Source organism: Corythoichthys intestinalis, chromosome 13 (assembly GCF_030265065.1).
Source record: "Corythoichthys intestinalis isolate RoL2023-P3 chromosome 13, ASM3026506v1, whole genome shotgun sequence".
NCBI lineage: Eukaryota > Metazoa > Chordata > Actinopteri > Syngnathiformes > Syngnathidae > Corythoichthys > Corythoichthys intestinalis.
In genome coordinates, this window is record NC_080407.1 from 4801793 (window position 1) to 4822325 (window position 20533).

At 41.8% G+C, this 20533-nt stretch overlaps 1 protein-coding gene across 3 annotated transcripts; it reads left to right on the forward strand.

Annotated features, from left to right (window-relative positions):
- Positions 1–2704: 2704 nt before the first annotated feature.
- pfkfb3 (6-phosphofructo-2-kinase/fructose-2,6-biphosphatase 3) lies at positions 2705–19519 on the forward strand. 3 transcript variants are annotated; one of them, XM_057855912.1, is made up of 15 exons: positions 2706–2965; positions 6651–6779; positions 6844–6940; positions 8434–8500; positions 8568–8642; positions 8725–8781; positions 9747–9871; positions 9949–10156; positions 10231–10377; positions 12829–12933; positions 12994–13123; positions 13191–13318; positions 15119–15301; positions 15399–15421; positions 18651–19519. In XM_057855912.1, the coding sequence occupies exons 1-15, from the start codon at positions 2887–2889 to the stop codon at positions 18655–18657; spliced, it is 1560 nt and encodes a 519-aa protein (XP_057711895.1). In that variant the 5' UTR covers positions 2706–2886; the 3' UTR covers positions 18658–19519. The 3 variants fall into 3 exon arrangements, with proteins under 3 accessions (XP_057711897.1, XP_057711895.1, XP_057711896.1); XM_057855914.1 differs by lacking the exon at positions 10231–10377 and having other exon boundaries at positions 2705–2965; XM_057855913.1 differs by lacking the exon at positions 15399–15421.
- The last annotated feature ends 1014 nt before the right edge of the window (positions 19520–20533 follow it).

Genomic DNA, 20533 nt, shown 5'->3' on the forward strand with positions numbered 1-20533 from the left:
TCTGCAGACGCTAGTTTTTTTTTTTTTTTTACCACTCTGTGTATTCTGTGTTGAACTCTTGGAGTCATCTTTGGGTGATGGCCACTCCTTGGTTTAGAAGCAACAGTGCGAAACTCTCTCCATTTGTAGACAACTTCTCTGACTGTCGACTGATGAAAATCCAGACCTTTAGGGATGGTTTTGGATCCTTTCCCAGCTTTATACAAATCAACAATCCTTGATTGTAGATCTTCAGACAGCTCTTTTGACCGAGCCATGATGCACATCAGACAATGCTTATCAAGACATTCCTTACCAGGTGTGTGTTTTATAGTGGGCAAGGAAGCTTTAAACCACTCATCAGTGACCTGACTTAAAATGTTTGGTAAAAATTGGTTTCAATTGCTCTTTAAGCCTCCTTAGGCAGAGGGTTCACTTACTTATTCCCCCCCCCCCCCTTCTGTCATTGTTAGCATGCTATCCTCATTAAAATATGAAAACCTATAATGTTTGGGTGGTTTCAGTTACAGTGGCGCCACCCCTATAAATTGGTTGGCCACTCCACTGGCCACCCCGCTTGCCAGTATATCGTTAGATGGTTGTAGCATCAGTTATGCATTTCATCCCAAATGAATGCATTTATTTTTTGTTAAATGTAGGCCTGTCAAATTTATCGCGTTCACGGCCGGTAATTAATTTTTTAAAATTAATCACATGAAAATATTTATTGTAATTAACGCATTCGCGGTACGACTTACTCACGCATTGTCGCAAACAGCCTACAATGCCGCCGTTTTGCGTATATACAGAGATAAGAGGCAGAATCGAGTGGAGTAGATACAAGCATTCATTGGGGCCGTGCTTTTAATTGGCAAAAGCTTTGTCATCTCTCCCACAGCAACTGTAAATATTGTGGGAAGCGAGGTGGGGAAGAATGACAGTTGATCTTTTTCTTAACACCCTGTAGTGTACCCAACGCAGAGAAGATATAGCATTTGCAGCCACCACACACTGTCATGGTTGCACCACTTCCCATCATGCATTTGGGCAGAACAGTTGAGTCGCTACAGTATCATTTACTGAAAGCTCAACAAATACACTAGATGGCAATATTTAGTCACAATATACAAACTCACATTTATCCTTTAAGAATCTATCCGTGGATCCCTTTCACCGAAAGAATGTTAATAATGTTAATGCCATCTTGTGGATTTATTGTTATAATAAACAAATACAGTACTTATGTACAGTATGTTGAATGTATATATCCGTCTTATCTTTCCATTCCAACAATAATTTACAGAAAAATATGGCATATTTTAGAGATGGTTTGAACTGCGATTACGATAATCACAGCTTAAAAATTAATTTAACTCGATTAAAAAATTTAATCGTTTGACAGCCCTAGTTAAATGAACACCTTATGCCTAATATATACATAACACAATAAAACAGAATTGTTGTGAAACTCAAAATGTTGACTCGACGGTTATGGACTATGCACATTAAATCATGAGTAACATCAAATATTACACAATACACCAAAGTATATCAGTAGCCGTGTCCTTAAAGTCTTTCTGATAGTTTCCCCCTGACCTTTTTACTTCAATAATGTAATGAAAACCTGAAATTATGGCTTTTAGTTTTGGCCACCCCAAGATTTTAAGTGGCCCCATCTGGCCACCCATTTCTGGAGGCGCCACTGTTCAGTTAAAGCAGATACTGTATTTTCATCAGTGTGATTTTTTGCAGAAATGTGAGAAATCCCAAAAGGTTCTTTTTCATACCACTGTGTAATACTAGAGTGTTCCAGTCTTATTGTTTGAACAAAAACCGTAAGACGAAGTTTGAAAAGAGAACCAACAATGTTTGCACAATCTGAATTTCCAGCGTTTCACTTGAGATTTTAGAGAAGTGCTATGCGTGACGTTATCCACGGTGACTAATTGTTATGAGCACGACCAGTAGACGAGTGACTATTTGCACGTTTCAGCTCAGAGAAACCGTTATAAATAGTTACTACGATAATTACATCACAACATAAATACTAGTAAACACCCTTTTGTTTTTTTTTAGTGAGTCACGATGAGGCAACTACCTTGCAAGCACAGCAAAAATAATTCCTTCGAGAAAGTCAGTGATATTTATGAAGCCATATATTCATTCTTTTACACTTTTATAACACCGATTAAATGACCAATATTACACATACTAGTACGTACAAAAAAAAACAACCGTTGTTCTGCCAAAATGTCCTACGTCGGCGAAACATTAGTCGAATTTGACGCCCAAAGTACTACCGTGCGCTATAAACTTGTTTTTTTTATAGATGCATACAGGAATAACGTACTAAAAAATGCCTGCACAAAGTAGTTATATCAAATAAGGACGGTTTAAATACGCTACGTGACTAATGTGGTCAACTGCTTCAAAGCTAACACAAAAAAAACACAATGGTTAAAAGTATGAAAGGGTAATACTTGCAAAAAGTATCTTTGAGGCAGTGAAAAGGTTCTAAATAACTAAATAAAAACAAAAATATTGAGTACTCGCCGCTTCTAACCGATGTGCGCATGCGTGTGGATGTATGCGCAAGCGCGCTGAGCATCGTGTACCGTTTGTACTGTTTATGTAAAACATGACCACAAGAGGGCCCCACTGTACGCCCTTTGCTGACGCTAAACTGTCTATGTCGTCATCTGGGTCACGTTGCCCCTCCGTTTAAAAAGCGGATGTACGGCGCACACCGGCAGATTAGCTCTACTCAGCGCTCCTTATTAGTCCCTCAACTGGCCTTGATCGTTCCTACCGGATCGTTTTTTTGCTCATTTTTCCCTTAGGCATATCGTCTCTTGTTTTTTGCCGTGCTTCCACGTATCGTGTGCTGCTTTGACAAGTCCTCAAGGAATGCCCAGAGAGCTGACCCAGAACAAGATCCAAAAGATCTGGGTTCCTACCAAGGATGATAAACCGGCACCCAGTAGAGGTAAAATACATAGATTTTATCATGAGTAATAGTGTATGTGTATTTGACCTCTAGCATTCTTATGGGGCTGCGTCACCCCCAACTACTTGAAAGCCTATGTTTTTATTTGACTGTCTTTATCGACACGTGTCACGTTTCTCTATACTAAAATCTAATTTGGGTTTGTAAGCGCGCTTGCCTTGTGCACTTGTCCTCCACCGGAATGCACGGCACGCCTCGACCGGAGCGTGACTAGGCACGGGTCGCCATGGTAACCGCATTGCGCCGCAACCCGACGTGGGATGCTGCAAAAGACCTCGGCTTTTTATTGGTCGGTTTGCATGGCGCGATGGTGATGAGGTGCTTATATTGCAAATGTTTAATTTCTGGCTAACTTCATTATAATTTGCAACTTTGGCAAATGTGTATTAATATTTGTTTTTGTATGCATGGCTACACAAGTATGGGTGGCGTCCTCCATAAGGTGAGACAGAGCCGCTGGCACTGTCTGATAGTCAATTACCAGGCTTAATCTCCTTTTTCCGTTCATGTGGTTCTACTATTATGGAAACAAGATTAGTGAGCTGGCACCGCTGATGTTTAGCGCGGCACAGTGACGACAGCGATTAAGTTGGCTTTACCTGACAGACACAAAAATGCTGAGTAACTGCTAGGGGTGTGACAAAATATCAAAATGGTGATGTATCGTGATACTTTGCATCCCAAAAGGTTATCGATACGCTCCTGCCAAGAATCGAGATATCGTTTACAAAAAAACAAAAAAAAGGAACCAACAAGCTGCTATCAAAATCCTCCACCATAATAGTGTCTCAGTTAACGCTAAGGCTTCCATTGACGGTGCTCGACGCCCAATCCATTTAGACTGTGAGGGGCGAATCAACGTTCATTCATTCGAAACCAGAGCATTCACAGTCACTATTTCCAATTTTTGGGGCATTACAGGTTACTTTGGCTAGGTTCATACTGCAGGTCTTAATGCACGAATCCGATTTTTCCTGTTTTTCCGACTCGAGTGAGGAATTAATTTGACGGTCATGGGCGGATCTACTATTCAGGCGAAGTAGGCGATCGCCTTAGGCCCCCAACCAGTAGGGGGCCCCCAACCAGCTGCCCTTGCCCCAACGAGCAAGGGCTTGGGCCACCAGAGCCAGCAGCACCCCCAACTATTCGTCATGTATAATTATGTCATCATACCAGACAAATATCAAAACAAAAATAAAAGCCATTTGAATGCTGCATTTATATTATCCCCCCCCACACACACACACGCACTACAATGGACTGTTCCACGACGACGGACTGAATATCAGTCGCTTAGCCTCATTTAGCTCCGCCTAGCTGTTCGTTAGCTTCACTTAGCTCTCCCGCGTTTTTCACGCCTCTAAGCTCGCTATTTTTACAGCTCACTTGCTACTTTGCATGTCGGCTGTCGTTTATTTCCAACACATGAGCAAACGTGCTCTCCATGAGAGCCAAAGTGCAGTGAGGGAGAAGTTGAGAACAGGCCGCTAATGCCTCTTTTAACTTTCTTCTTCTTTACACCAAACATAAAATAAACTGGTTAACAGCATTTGCTAACGAAAAAAAATGAAATCTATTAGTGACACCACAAGCAATGACGAAGAATGTTTTTTTACGGAGTGTAAATCTTTCAGTTAGCGGTTTAGTGAACGTACGTCCGGTGAACATTTCAAAATAAAAGCACGTCATGTTCGTCATATAAATAACGATTTCTGGAATGAATCCCACATACTTCAGAATTAATATTATGTTGAGTAAATACTACAGAATACAGATTCTACACTAAGAATAGCTTTCAAATTACACTCTTTATGCCAAATATGATTGGCAATGACTACGTAATTATTATAATTATTATACGATTATTATATATTGTAGTATACTATAATAATAACGCTGGAATTTTTTTAAAAGAATTGTTTTGAATCATGATGGAAAGGCAAAGTCAGAGTTCTGAATCTGTTTACTTTCCATTCTTTTGCACTAGTAAATGCTATCAGCATTTAACCTCATTGTTTGTTTGTGATTCATTATTGTTATTTACATGATTATTTGTACTTTAATAAAGAATGTAAGTGTTCCAAAATTGTTTTGTGAATTAATACGCATCAACAAAAATTTCATTGCTAAATTTTTTTTTTTTTATTTAAATTATTAGATTAGTCGACTAATCGTAAAACTAGTTGGGTGACTAATCAGGAGAAAATTTGTCGTTTAGGACAGCCCTAGTGTACCGGAACATATTTTCTCCACACCCTTCTCACCTTTTTAACCCCTGACCCATGAAGAGGGCCCCTGGATATGTTCGCCTTTGGCCCCAAAATTGCCAAGTCCGCCACTGTTGACGGTCTTAACAGGGCAAGTTGCATAGAAATGGACCATTTCAAATCCGATCTGGGTCACTTTCGTATGTGGTTTAAATCCGATCTGGGCCACATTTTTCCAGAATGTCGCGGCGGTCTGAACTGTCAAGTCTTCCAAATCGGATTTCATGCAGCAATAACGTCATCAAAGAGCGAGAGAGACAGAGCGCTACTGTAGTGGTGCAGCAAACGCCTAGCTTGCCTTGAACACTGCTTTTGGGGAGAGGGCTTGACAACAGTCATAAAAAAATAAAATGGGTTGAGGATAAGCCTGACAATGCTTGGTATTTCTCCGTTCCATTTGAGCAATATTTCAAGATTGCTTACACGGCCGAGAGTCGGGGCAAACTCCAAGTCAAGCGAGACGGGTGGGTCTTGCAAAGAATTTGGCTCACTCTCATGTGGGCGTAAAATGTGAAGAAGGAAAAATTGCTTCGGCAACAGCTCCAACACCTAGGCCCGGGAAAAGGGCCGAGTGTCATATGTCACCACATAAAAAAATGTTTTTTTTTAATTACACAGTCCCTTGTACTGTAGGCAAACTGCAGCTTTTGGAATATGTGAAAAGGTTGTCCGCCTGATTGCCTGCCTGAGCGATCCACTGTCCGACAAAGCCAAGGCAGCCCTGCCCTGCAAACACTCAAGATGGTAATTGGAGCAATCCAACCTTGTGGTTTTGCGAGTGTGAATGGGAATGACGAATGAGGACATCAATGCACACAAAAGATATGCTGATTAGGGTTAGATGACCCTTCTCTGGATACAAAAGGGATTTATCAACTGATTCACCTCTGGTAGTTCTAGTCTTAAGACCTGCGGTATGAACCTAGCCTTTGAGTCACTGCCTGTTCATTTGGGAGATTCCCGGGTCCCTTCCTGTTCTGTAACCCAAAATCAACAGGACGTGACCCATACAATCCCCCAATAAGCAGGAAGTGATTGAAAATTTAAAAGGTTTTGACCTGAAATGCCTCAAAATTACCTCGTTGCCTGGCATTGGCTGCCACTGACGACCATAAACGTTCAATCCGTTTGAAGTGGGAGGGCTGCCACCCTCCCAGTTCAAATGGAATGGACGTCGACTAGTGATAAACTCACTCCAATTCACAGCAGAAGCTTGTTTTTCCTGTTTATGAGTTGTTTTGTGAAATATCATAGAATGATTTCCTGACCAATATATCGATAATCGCCATATCGTGAGATCATCGTTATCTTGAGCTTTGTATCGCAAATCGTATCGTGAGGTACTAAGAGGTTCCCACCCTTAGTAACTGCAGTGCATCATTTTGATTTACTTCCAGTGGGTGGTGTCCCCCACATGGCCAACCCCCCAACCGTCATCGTGATGGTGGGCCTGCCAGCTCGGGGCAAGACGTACATATCCAGGAAACTCACGCGCTACCTCAACTGGATTGGAAAGCCCACCAAAGGTACGCGAGACCACCTGGTGAGCATCTTGGAGCATCTTGTGATGTTTGCGTTTGCCGTATGCAGTCTTCAACGTGGGGGAGTACCGCAGAGAGGCGGTCAAGAACTACAGCTCCTATGATTTCTTCAAGCCTGACAACGAGTCCGCTGTCAAGATCAGGGAGTAAGTATTTTTACTACAGCTGTCAAATTTATCGCGTTAACGGGCGGTAATGAATTTTTTAAAAATTAATCACGTTAAAATATTTGACGCAATTAATGCATGCATGGAATGACCCGTTCATGCATTGCCCTGAGAGCGAAAGGGCAGAGAAATGCGAGTGGATGCAGGCGTTCATTGGACTGTGCCTTTTATTGGCTTAAGCTTTGGCAGCCACTACTAACAACTTGCCCAACTTCCCATCATGTATTTGGGCGGAGCAAGAGACGGATCTTTTTCTTAATACGCTTAACTGGACACAACGCAGAACCGCAGAACATATTGTATACCATTTGCAGCCATTACTGACACTCATGGTTGCCCAACCTCCCATCATGCATTTGGGCATTGCAGGAGTCGTTTTTCTTAACACGCCTAATTGAACATAATGCAAAACATACTGTATATCATTTGCAGCCACCACTGACAGTCATGGTTGATCAACTTCCCATCATGCATTTGGGCAGAGCAGGAGACGGATCATTTTCTTAACACGCCTAATTGAACATAATGCAAAACATACTGTATACCATTTGCAGCCACCACTGACAGTCATGGTTGCCCAACTTCCCATCATGCATTTGGGCGGAGCAGCAGACGGATCTTTTTCTTAACACGCCTAATGGAACATAATGCAAAACACACTGTATACCATTTGCAGCCACCACTGACAGTCAAGGTTGCCCAACTTCCCATCATGCATTTGGGCGGAACAGTTAAGTCGCTACAGTATCATTTAGTGAAAGCACAACAAAAATAATATTCCCATCGCTTAAAAATATTCACATAAAAAAAGGAGCGCTTCATGCAAAGAGAACTGGCATTCTCAGTCAAAATAGCTATGCAAAATACACATACAACTTAATCAGACTTTGCCTTGGCTAGATCTCTAAAACTCGCCATTGACACCTTGTGGTGTATTTCAATCACTACCTTACGTAGTTAAAGACACTGTGGAAGAACAGCAGGGAGCCTGATGTGACGTCACCGCTTGGCGACGTCAACAATGGCGAGCTATTAGTTTATTGATTGAAAATGTTACAAATTGTATTAAAAAAAAAACATTAAGAGGGGTTTTAATATAAATTTACTATAACTTGTACTCAAATGTATCTTTTAAGAACTACAAGTCTTTCTATTCGTGGATCCCTTTAACAGAAAGAATGTTAATAATGTTAATGCCATCTTGTGGATTTATTGTTATAATAAACAAATACAGTACTTATGTTCAGTATGTTGAATGTTTATGTCCGTCTTGTGTCTTATCTTTCCATTCCAAAAATAATTTACAGAAAAATATGGCATATTTTAGAGATGGTTTGAATTGCGATTAATTACGATTAATTTTTAAGCTGTGATTAACTCGATTAAAAATTTGAACCGTTTGACAGCCCTAATTTTTACATCTTGTAGCAATGCTGTACAGTTTGTAGACAAGATGTTTTTTGCTTTTACAGACAATGTGCCTTAGCAGCCTTGAGGGATGTCAAGTCCTACTTGCAGGACGAAGGAGGCCAAGTAGCGGTAAGTTTGCCAATTCAAGTCAATGGTTTGGAACAAACAAAAAAACGAGGCCGTGCGTCTGCCCCAGGTCTTCGACGCGACAAACACGACGAGGGACAGACGCAATCTGATTCTCCAGTTTGGCCGTGAGAACGCCTTCAGAGTACGTGCTTACAAGGCTAACCGGGTTCTATATTGGGTCTAGCGTCACCGCAACTTTAAATCCCCCTTTTTTCCCCATCTAGATCTTTTTTATCGAGTCCGTCTGCGATGATCCAAGTGTCATTGCGTCAAACATCATGGTGAGTCTCTTTTTTCCGAAATTTCCAGGTTCGTGCAACACACGCACACATTTGCAAAATAGACAATGTTTATTGATTAGAAAATGCAGAATAAATTAGATTTATTGGTTATAATCCCACAAGACTGCGATTGGCTGGCAACCAGTTCGGGGTGTCCCCTGCCTACTGCCCGTAGTTAGCTGGGATAGGCTCCAGCACCTCCGCGACCCTCGTGAGGAAAAGCGGCATGGGAAATGAATGAATGAATGAATCCCACAAGAGCAAGCAAACAAGTATCAAAAACAAGCATAACAAAGTTTGCCAATTGCCAAGTTTGTCAATCCCAGAATCCCCGTGCTACCGTTACAGCACAACCAAAATATCCCTTCGCAATGAAAATCGCTTACCGTGACAAATGAGCGGGAGCCTACGCTCCGATAAGGCGGCGAAGGAACAAAGCCAGGCGATCCGTACGTGACCCGCTGGCGGACTGCCCGGGTCGCCCGGAAATGTCCGTTTTTTGTAGGGACGCGCCCCGCAGAGGCGGAGAGGACAACCTCCGTCTCGGAGCAGCGCGGCCCTGCCCAATGACAAACAATAAAGCTACTTTTGGTTCAGCCCTCTTGAAAAAGGGCTTTTCACATGGGACAAATGAGCTGTGCTGCAACAAATGGTAAATATTATGGGTGCAAAACAAGTTATCTCTATGGGACCCAGGCGTGTAACTATGGGACCCAGGCGTGTAGTAAAACAATACTATGGTGCAAAACAAGTTATCTCGTGAGATTCTCTTCTCAAGCGCGTCTCCTAACTATGGGAACAAGGTGAAAAACAATAGAAGTAGTTCACAGAAGCAATCATACATCGCAAAGGCATAATGTGCTCATGTTAAGGCATCACATAATATTTTCCCCCATCAGTCCCACGTCGGAAATTGGCGCGAGAAGAATCGAATAGGTGAAATGAGAGTTCTGATATTGTTCCAGGAAGTCAAAGTGTCCTGTCCGGATTACAAAGACTGCAACAAGACTGATGCCATGATGGATTTCCAAAGGAGGATTGAATGTTACAAAGCTAGCTACCAACCTCTGGACCCTGATCAGCACGACAGGCATGAATTCTCCCTGATGGCACAAACTCAAATTTGTAGTTTTTGTTAATCCGGTCTCATCCATTTTCCACCCGCAGGGAGCTTTCCTTCATCAAGGTGATTGACGTGGGCCGTCGATTCCTGGTCAACCGCATCCAGGATCACACCCAGAGCAAGATCGTCTACTACCTGATGAACATCCACGTTCAGCCGCGCACCATCTACTTGTGTCGACACGGAGAGAGCATGGACAACCTGGAGGGTCGACTGGGCGGCGACGCCGGACTCTCGCCGAGGGGCCGACAGGTCCGTAGCTTTTGAAAATCCGCCGTCGCTTTCGTAGAAGACGATCGTTGATTGTCGTTTGCGCTCTTCTGTAGTTTTCTGCAGCCTTGGCTGGGTTCGTTAAGGACCAGCAACTGAAAGATCTCAAGGTCTGGACCAGCCAGTTGTGCTGCAGCATCCAAACGGCCGAGCACCTGGGGGCCCCGTATGAGCAGTGGAAGGCCCTCAATGAAATTGACGCAGTATGTGTCACGTTCGCACACACGTAAACCCTTCTCTCTCTCAGCGTTAAAGAGCATGCGACAGGAGAAAAAAGTCTTAAATGGCATTATTAAGTGAATTCGAATCATATTTTGAGACGATTCGACTATATACAACAATTTAGCAAAGCGCAGATGACGAGAAATTAGTCTTTTAATCTGCCGGTTAGCCACGCCTACCATTATAGGGCTTTAGCGTCCCCAACAGGTGGATGACGTCAGCGGGAGACTGGGCTCATCGGTTTTACTATTCAGCCCATTGAGGGGGAATTATTCAGAACGAAAAAAACGCGACGAAGAGAGCCGCAAAATGTCATTGTTTCAGTCTCTCTACTCCAATATTTTTACAGGATATTTTTTTTTATCCAAGTATTTTCCCCAATAGCTAAATAAATGGCTTGAGAAGGACCACTCAGCTCGTCGAGGGGGAACTACCCTAATTTTCGGACTATAAGCCACTACTTTTTTCCTTCATTTTGATACCTGTGGCTTATAGTCCAATGTGGCTTATTTGTTGATTTTTTTTTTAGATAACACTTTATTTGACAGTGGTGTCATAAGACTGTCATAAGATCATCAAAATTATGACATGAGACTATCATGGACATTACTGAATGCTTATGTCATTAAGTGTCATTTGGCAAATTATGTCACCAACTCAATTTTTGTCCATCTTGGATCTTTTGCATCCATTCAAAAGTTAGATCATTAGCCGGATAACACTTAATGACATCTGTTATTAGCATTCATGAATGCTCAGGACAGAGACATCTCATAATTATGATTGTGTAATGACAGTCTTATGGCACCACTGTCAAATAAAGTGTTAGCAAATACCATAACTAGCAATTGGTGAAACAATTAGAACAGTAACTGAAGAAATATTTAGCACAGAACATGATTTTTGATTGTTATTTACATCTGTAGCGCTGCAATGCATGCTAAGAGGCATGTTGGATGACAACAGTCAACAGCAGGTGGCAGCAGAGGTTGACGGTCTCCTCCAAGGGAGCAGTGATGGCCAAATGAAGCTTCTTGAAGCAATAAAGCTTTGCACTAATTGGTTCAAAGTTTAATGATGGTTCATTTGGTCTTATTACAGTCGTTCGTATGATGCCGCTGTCAAATAAGGTTGTACCGGTTAATATCTTTTGGTGTAAATATCCCATGATACAGTGAGGACAGCTGCGGCTTATAGTCCAGTGCGGCTTATCTATGAACACATGCCGTTTTGGTGCCAAATTTGGTGGGCTGCGCCTTATAGTGCGAAAATTAGGGTATTCACAACGAGGAAAACGCGACAAAGAGAGCTGCAAAATGTCATTGTTTCTGTCTCTGTACTTCAATATTTTTACATGATATTCTTTTTATCCAAGTATTTTCCCCAATTGCTAAACAAATGGCATGGTCATGACAAATAACAGTCTTGTGCTAAATGGAAGATGAAATAATAAAAATGCATTTATTCAGGACGACATGGCAAAATTACTCCATAATGGTCAAAACTGTCGACTTCACCTTTACTGTCGCACCTCCCGAAAGATATTTTATGACACCTAAATCAGACATATGTCATTTCCTTTCCCCGGCTTCGGAGAATTTAAACAAACCAAGAGGCTTGACAGCTAGCCGACATGCTAGCCGACATGCTAACCTGAAGCGAGTGATGTTTCAAAGTCTTCGAAGCGGAAAATCACACAAAACTAGCCCGGATTATTTGACATGACGACTGGGTTGTCGATTGTCTTCGCGGATCGGCAAACCGCCCGGCGGAGAGCAATTTACAGTTCGTTCCCCGGAGGAGGGCGGCTGCAGTTGTTGCGCAGCTAACGTGCTGCTAATGTGCATGAGGAGAGCTTTTTACATGCCTATCAATGATCAAACGTAAATAGTCCTTTATTTAAAGAAAGTTTGTAGTGTTTACTTTGTAATCGCTGTATTAATATTTGACATAGTACAAAACAAGATGTTTACTCACTTCCTCATAAGTCCAATAGTCCCACAGTAGTAAGGCTTGGCCAATATCCACGGTGAATGGGAACCTTTTGAAACTCCAAAAAGGCGCATACGCCTCTCCCTCATACAGAATGATTTTTCTGCAGCCGTTTGGCTGGCGTGATGCGAAAAATAAACGTATTCATCTGCAAAATCAGCTGAATCCTTCATCCTCATACACAACAGTATGCTGTATAGTGAAGAGGAAGCCTTCTCCCGTACACGTCACAGCGCCCTCCTCCTCAATGCAAGACCGAAGCCGGAAGTCACTCATTTTTATGGCGCGGGATTCAAAAAACTAAATAAATATAGCGATCGCTTCCACACACATCCCAGCGGTCCATATCATTCAGGAGGATAAAATACCGCGTCTATTATGAAATAAACATGCTTTTTCGTGTCACATGTCACTTTAAAGTTCTATTCTTACATTTTTAGGGCCTGTGTGAGGACATGACGTATGATGAGATTAAAGAGAAATTCCCTGAGGAGTTTGCCTTGAGAGATGAGGATAAATACTACTACCGCTACCCTGCCGGAGAGGTACGTCTCCATATTTGAACTTCCGGAGACTACGTCCAATGAATATTGCCGTAATTTCAGTCCTACCAGGATCTGGTTCAGAGGGTGGAGCCGGTCATCATGGAGTTGGAGAGGCAAGAGAATGTGCTGGTTATCTGCCACCAAGCCGTCATGCGTTGCCTTCTGGCTTACTTCCTGGATAAAAGTGCAGGTGCAGATAGAAAAGGAAAAACAAGACAGTGGATTAGAGGAAAAATAACTCCTGTATCGTTTCACAGATGAAATGCCCTACTTGAAGTGTCCGCTTCATACCGTGCTGAAGCTCACCCCTGTGGCCTACGGGTGCAAAGTGGAGTCCATCTCTTTCAATGTGGAGGCAGTCAACACTCACAGAGACAGACCAGAGGTAAAGCTTCATACACATGATCACTTAACAGTGGTGTTACCAGGTGTGGCTGGGCATTAGTCTTACCTAGGGGGGCAAAACAAAAAAAAGCTACAATGCTCAATTAGGTCGAAATCTAGCGTAGGGCTACTGCACCTTAAAAAATATTTTGTTTTCTCCTTGAGATAACCATTGTTGTGATTTGGTCGAAACTAGGGATGTCCCGATCCATGTTTTTGCACTTCCGATCCGATACCGGCCTATCTGAGCATGTATTAAAGTTTAAAGTTATTTAGCCTCCTTACTTAAGTTGTCAGACTCATGTTGAAAAGGGTTTTAGTACTCTTGATAACAACTAGCCAGCTAAATTAGGTGAGTTTGAATAACACACAATAGTTGGTAGCAAGAAACTAACCTGTTTATTCAGTGGTAAACACAAAACATTATAAATAACAAACAGAAATGGCATAGTCAGTAAAACGTACAAATATTATTGTAAACTGTCTTAAAAAAGCAAAACACACAACCTCAGTGGAAAATAAACTATTTACTCAGCATCAATTCTCTGCTCTTGAACAATTGTACCCAGGCTTTAAAAAAACCCAGTGCAAATAATACTATTTTAAACCAAAAATGGCTTCTACTCCCCAATCTTCTCCACACTTTGTTGCTCCATCTCCATCCATTCTACACACTTCTCTCAGCCCTTGATGCAGTCCCAGCATGATGGGGAGATTTTTTTGTGTGTGACAAAGACGAGCATTTCAAGATGCTCAGGTGACAGCTGACATTTTTACCGATTAACTTTAAATGTACATTGCACTCATAATGTAGGAGATGCACGGAAATGGGGAGACGGTAATGCTAGTGTGCTGAAGGTGTGTCGTAAAATGCGGACCTGATTTTGGGGGAACCAAAGCAAAAACTGGAATGGATTATGTAAAGCAGTGCGCTGGAAAACCTGGACTGGACCCCCCCCCCCCCCCCAAAAAAAAAAAAAAAAAGTCGGCCGATCCGATACGGATGCACATTTTTTTGCGCATATTGCCGGTCGATCCGATCCAAATATCGGATCGGGACAACCCTAGTCTAAACAAATAAAAGTTGATTTGATTTTATTTGACTTAGAACACATCCATAACTGAACAGTATGGACATGCAGGTGACAATGTTTTTTTTAGGTAACCTATTGTGGTTCCTCGGTTTTATTATTATTATTATTATTATAGTTATTCTTTGTTCCGCAGCCCCTTTGAGCTCAATTTGACCCCCCTTAGAATGCTTCAGAATGCACCAAAATCAGCATGCAGGTCAAAAGACGGGTGATACCGTGTCAAGACAAATTCCAAATACACTATGTAGCGCCCCCTAGCAGTCATTCTTTGTCCTGCCGACGCTTTGAGCCTTACTTTGACCCCCTCAGAATGCTTCAAAACACACCAAACTCAACAGCCGGGTGAACACTGGTGAAAACTTTGATATAATGTAAAAAATAAATAAAAATGCGTAAATGTGTGTAGCGCCCCCTAGAAACAAAACCAACATTTATTTTTTTTTTAAGGTGAAAGAGGAGGTAACAGCGCAAAGGTTAAAACTTAGAACACATTAGTACTATATGAATGGGATAAGTGGTGGCATAAGTGCATAAGTTATTATTATGTTATTATTATGTAATTATGCATAAGTGGCATAAGTCGTGCCCAGACTGCCGTTAGTACTACATCCAGTTTTCTTTGGGTGGGCAGAGCGTGTCCGTGGGTAACGCCTCTGTCACTTAATGATCCAAATTCACCGTTCAAAATATATGCCATTCTGATCCAGGAGGTTAAAAAAGGTCCTGGCAGCTTGATCCGAAGGAACAGCGTGACCCCGCTAACCACCCCCGAAACGAACATCAAGAAACCTCGCATCGACGACCTGGACGAGGCCCCCGTTCAGGAACTGCCCCGTTCGGTGGCTTCGTTGGCGCTCTGCGGACCCTCGCACGTGATGCTAGCCGGCCAGGTGGGCGCCAACATTTTGTCCGTCCACATTTTAGGTTGCATGTTTTCTCACTTGCCTCTTTTCCCTGTGCCGCCTTCTCCGGCTCTGCACCTTGCAGCACTGGCTGGGCAAAGTTTGCCTGTAAGTATTCAAGATCACGTTTCTGTGCTCGATTACCATCACTCTGCCGCTACGGCGTGTGAATATTCAAAAGGAGGTTGTCGTCTCACTTTCAAAGCAGTTTTGACTGACACTGTCTATAAATACAAGAAGCATTACTTTCCACCATAGACTTCATAATGATATTGACGGCACACAGGGCGCATTAACGGGGGGCCTATGTCCTTCAAAGCTGACCGAGTGGAAACAAAAAGAACTTTTTATGTTGAAAATTCTTGTGAATAAATGCTCAAATGCCTGAATTCTTCATAGATATGGATGTAAAACAGTCTCGATTCTTGGTTAAAAGCAAAAAAACGAGCAGTTAGCATTTATTTTACGTAAAATTGTCGAATGTGCTGCTACTCCAAGTCATTGTGGCACCGCCTTGTTACCACAAAGAGGTTTTTACGTTGAAATTCTTGTGAATAAATGCTTCAAATCCGTGAAATCCTTATAGATATGGACATAAAACAGTCTCTATTTTTGGTTAAAAGCAAAATAAACCGGGCAGTTAGCATTTTTTTTACGTTAATATGTCGAATGTGCTGATGGTCTTTAAGTCATTGCGGCGCCGCCTTGTTACAACAAAGAGCTTTTTATGTAGAAATTCTTGTAAATAAGTGCTTAAATCCGTAAATTCGTGATAGATATGGACGTAAAACAGTCTTGATTCTTGGTTAAAAGCAAAAAAAACCCGGGCATTTAGAATTTATTTCATGTTAATATGTCGAATGGGATGCTAGTCTGTTAGCCAATGTGGCGGCCCCCTTTGTACAACAAAGAGCTTTTTGCATTGAAAAGTTTTGCGAATAAATGCTTAAATCCCTGAATTCTTGATATGGATGTAAAACAGTCTCGATTCTTAAATGCAAAAAAACAAACAAACAAAAAAAAAAACTGGCTGTTAGCATTTATTTTATGTAAATACAGTGGGGCAAATAGGTATTTAGTCAACCACCAATTGTGCAAGTTCTCCTACTTGAAAAGATTAGAGAGGCCTGTAATTGTCTACATGGGTAAACCTCAACCATGAGAGACAGAATGTAGGGAAAAAAACAGAAAATCACATTGCTTGATTTTTAAAGAATCTATTTCCAAATTACAGTGGAAAATAAGTATTTGGTGACCTACAAACAAGCAAGATGTCTGACTGTCAAAGAGGTCTAATGAGGGTCCACTCGTTACCTGAATTAATGGCACCTGTTTTAACTCATTATCGGTATAAAAGACACCTGCCCACAAGCTCAGTCAGTCACACTCCAAACCCCACTATGGCCAAGACCAAAGAGCTGTCGAAGGACACCAGAGACAAAATTGTAGACCTGCACGAGGCTGGGAAGACTGAATCTGCAATAGGTAAAATGCTTGGTGTAAAGAAATCAACTGTGGGAGAAATTATTCGAAAATCGAAGACATAAAAGACAACTGATAATCTCCCTCCGATCTGAGGCTCCTTGCAAGATCTCACCCCGTGGCGTCAAAATGATAACAAGAATGGTGAGCAAAAATCCCAGAACCACACGGGGGGACCTAGTGAATGACCTACAGAAAGCTGGGACCACGGTAACAAAGGCTACTATCAGTAACACAACGCGCCGCCAGGGACTCAAATCCTACACTGCCAAACGTGTCCCCTGCTGAAGAAAGTACACGTCCAGGCCCGTTGGCGGTTCGCTAGAGAGCATTTGGATGATCCAGAAGAGGACTGGGAGAATGTGTTATGGTCAGATGGAACCAAAATAGAACTTTTTGGTAGAAACACAGGTTCTCGTTCTTGGAGGAGAAAGAATACTGAATTGCATCCGAAGAACACCATACCCACTGTGAAGCATGGGGGTGGAAACATCCTGCTTTGGGGCTGGTTTTCTGCAAAGGGACCAGGACGACCAATCTGTGTAAAGGAAAGAATGAATGGGGCCACGTATCGAGAGATTTTAAGTGAAAATCTCCTTCCATCAGCAAGGGCATTAAAGATGAGACGTGGCTGGGTCTTTGAGCATGACAATGATCCCAAACACACAGTCAGGACAACAAAGGAGTGGCTTCGTAAGAAGCATTTCAAGGTCCTGGAGTGGCCTAGCCAGTCTCCAGATCTCAACCCCATAGAATATCTGTGGAGGGAGTTGAAAGTCCTTGTTGCCCAACAACAGCCCCAAAACATCACTGCTCTAGAGGAGATCTGCATGGAGCAATGGGTCAAATTACCAGCAACAGTGTGTGAAAAGCTTGTGAAGAGTTACAGAAAACGTTTGGCCTCCGTTATTGCCAACAAAGGGTACATAACAAAGTACTGAGACGAACTTTTGGTATTGACCAAATACTTATTTTCCACCATGATTTGCAAATAAATTCTTTAAAATTCAAACAATGTGATTTTCAGTTTTTTTTTTTCCCACATTCTGTCTCTCATGGTTGAGGTTTACCCATGTTGACAATTACAGGCCCCTCTAATATTTTCAAATGGGAGAACTTGCACAATTAGTGGTTGACTAAATGCTTATTTTTACGTTGAAATTCTTGGGAATAAATGCTTCAAATCCCTGAAATCCTTATAGATATGGACTCGATTTTTCTCAGTCTCGATTTTTGGTTAAAAGCAAAATAAACCGGGCAGTTTGCATTTTTTTTACGTTAATATGTCGAATGTGCTGATGGTCTTTAAGTCACTGTGGCGCCGCCTTGTCACCACAAAGAGCTTTGTACGTAGAAATTCTTGTGAATAAATGCTTAAATCCCTGTATTCTTTATAGATATGGATGTAAAACAGTCTCGATTCTTGGTTAAAAAGCAAAAAAACGGGCAGTTAGCAGTTATTTTACGTAAATATTGCGAACTATGACGCCAATGCTGTAGTGGCTAATTTGGCTAATTGATTTATTCATTGACGTTTCAAAATGTATGCATGGTACGAAAAATATAATAATTACCTTGAATCCTCGAACAAATCGCTCCTGAGACAATCCTTCCTGTTTGTATGCGGTACAGCTTTTGAACCTTTTCAACCTAAATCCGGAGTTAGATCGCTGCGTGCGTGTTGGAGAATAACTCCTCTTGATGTGGGCTGGCCCCCTACATGAAGGCGAGGCGCAGTGTACCCGCCAATATCATTATGAAGTCTGATTCCACGTATTAGTATCGCGCACAAGTGGTAGGTTTGTTTCATTGACTTGGGCGGTAACGTCGGCGGTGCATTTGTGTGTGTTGGCAGAACCTGAGGAGACACTGCTGAAAACAGCTTATCCCGCCTCCTTCACGGAATGACTCGACACAATGAAAGTTCTTCTACAAACCAAAAGGACAACCTTTGTTTCCCCCCTCTCAAATTAGCGTGCCCTAATTCTTCCAAAAATGAGTGGGGTTTTCATTTCCGTATTTTATCCATCCAAAGATGTCAAGACAAAGCAAAAATCATCTTAAATTTCATGCCTTCTTACAAGTGGGACTTGGGATTTTGCAAGAAAACTTCATCGGATTTGATTGATTTTACACTGGATTTGTGGGTGTTTTTTCACCTATGTGTCAAGGCGGCGCCAAATTGTTGAACTGACTTCTTATGCACTTTCGGGATGCATTATATTTTTTTGTGTCAATGTGCTTCAATACAAAATGCTTCACTGTAACGGAGGAAGGAGTTCTTGCCGTAGAGTGCCTGTAGATTTCACCTTTTAGCTATTATCACATATCATTGGAATACTGTACGTCACTTTTTACGAAACACGCTGAATTAAACAGGGTCCCTGTCTATAATTTGCTGTCGTTGTCCGCTGCGCACAAATGTAAGCACCTATTTTTCTGCTCTCAACATGTCTGTAAATATGACTATGTACAGTGAGACTGTAAACCTTGGGAAGTGTGAAATAAAATAAATTTTGTCAAGTGAGCAGTTTGTCCATAGAAAAGCAACTTGACACATATTTGTTGGTATGTTAGTACGCTATACTTGAAGTGTTTCTTTTTTTGTAATGTTTATTTATTTTTATGTAGTGTTTTGACACACAGAGGGGTTACTATGCAGGAAAGGACAGTATGTTGTACTTGATTTTGCATCTGCTGGACCAATAAAACTATTTAAGTGTACCATGTTTGTCTGCGTATTTATGGTGAATGGCTTTTATGGCACCTTTCTCATAAGTGCTCACAGTGTCCACTATCACACCCATTCACGCAATTGTTGAGTCACCTTCCTCTAGCTGTGTCTCCTGATCAAGTGACTTGTGCAAGTCAGGATGTTTCAGCAAAATGGCTCATTAAAATTTCTCCAATTTGACTAAGGACCACATAAAATGGTGATGATGTTAATCCGAAATGAATATAAAAATAACTTGGCACACAGATGAGGTGAGTACACAACTTGTTCCTATTTGTCTTGTGCAGAAAGGAACACAAGCCAACAATTGCTGGACATTTCCGCATGAGTCACTTGAGTGCTGGCGACATCACTAATTTTGCTCATTTCCCGCTACGTGACAGGATTTCAGTTCTGCCAATATTTGGCAAGTGTTTTTTAATTACAGAGATTAACAACAACAAACGTTTGTAAGCAACAATTCATTTTAACTGCAAGGCAGCCATTGAGTATTTGATTTCAATAGTAATCATTTTATCAACTATCTCATCACATACTCTGTAAAAGGTGGTATGGAATTTCTCACATTTCTGCATAAAATCACCATCCAGTGTGATCTCTGTCAAAACCACACAGATGAAAATACAGTGTAAGTAAACCCTCTGCCTAAGGAGACAGGAGCAATTGAAACCAATTTTTACCAAACAGTAACTCAGGAGCAGTGTTAATAATGGCGTTAGAATATAACGGCGTTACTGACTGCGTTTTTTTTTTTTCAGTAGTGAGTAATCGAATTAATTACTTTTCTCATCTTGGCAACGCCGTTACCGTTACTGAGGCGGGGAAGGCGTGTGTTACAATGCGTTACTATGAATGATGCGAGAAACGTCAGAGAGACGGACTCACGGAGACAAGAGAGCAGAGCAGGAGTGGGGACGCCGTTGCAAACTCGATGCTAGGTGGCTCCTGACTGTAGCCGATAGCCTACAAACTATGCCCACATGATGCTACGTTAGGTATCACAT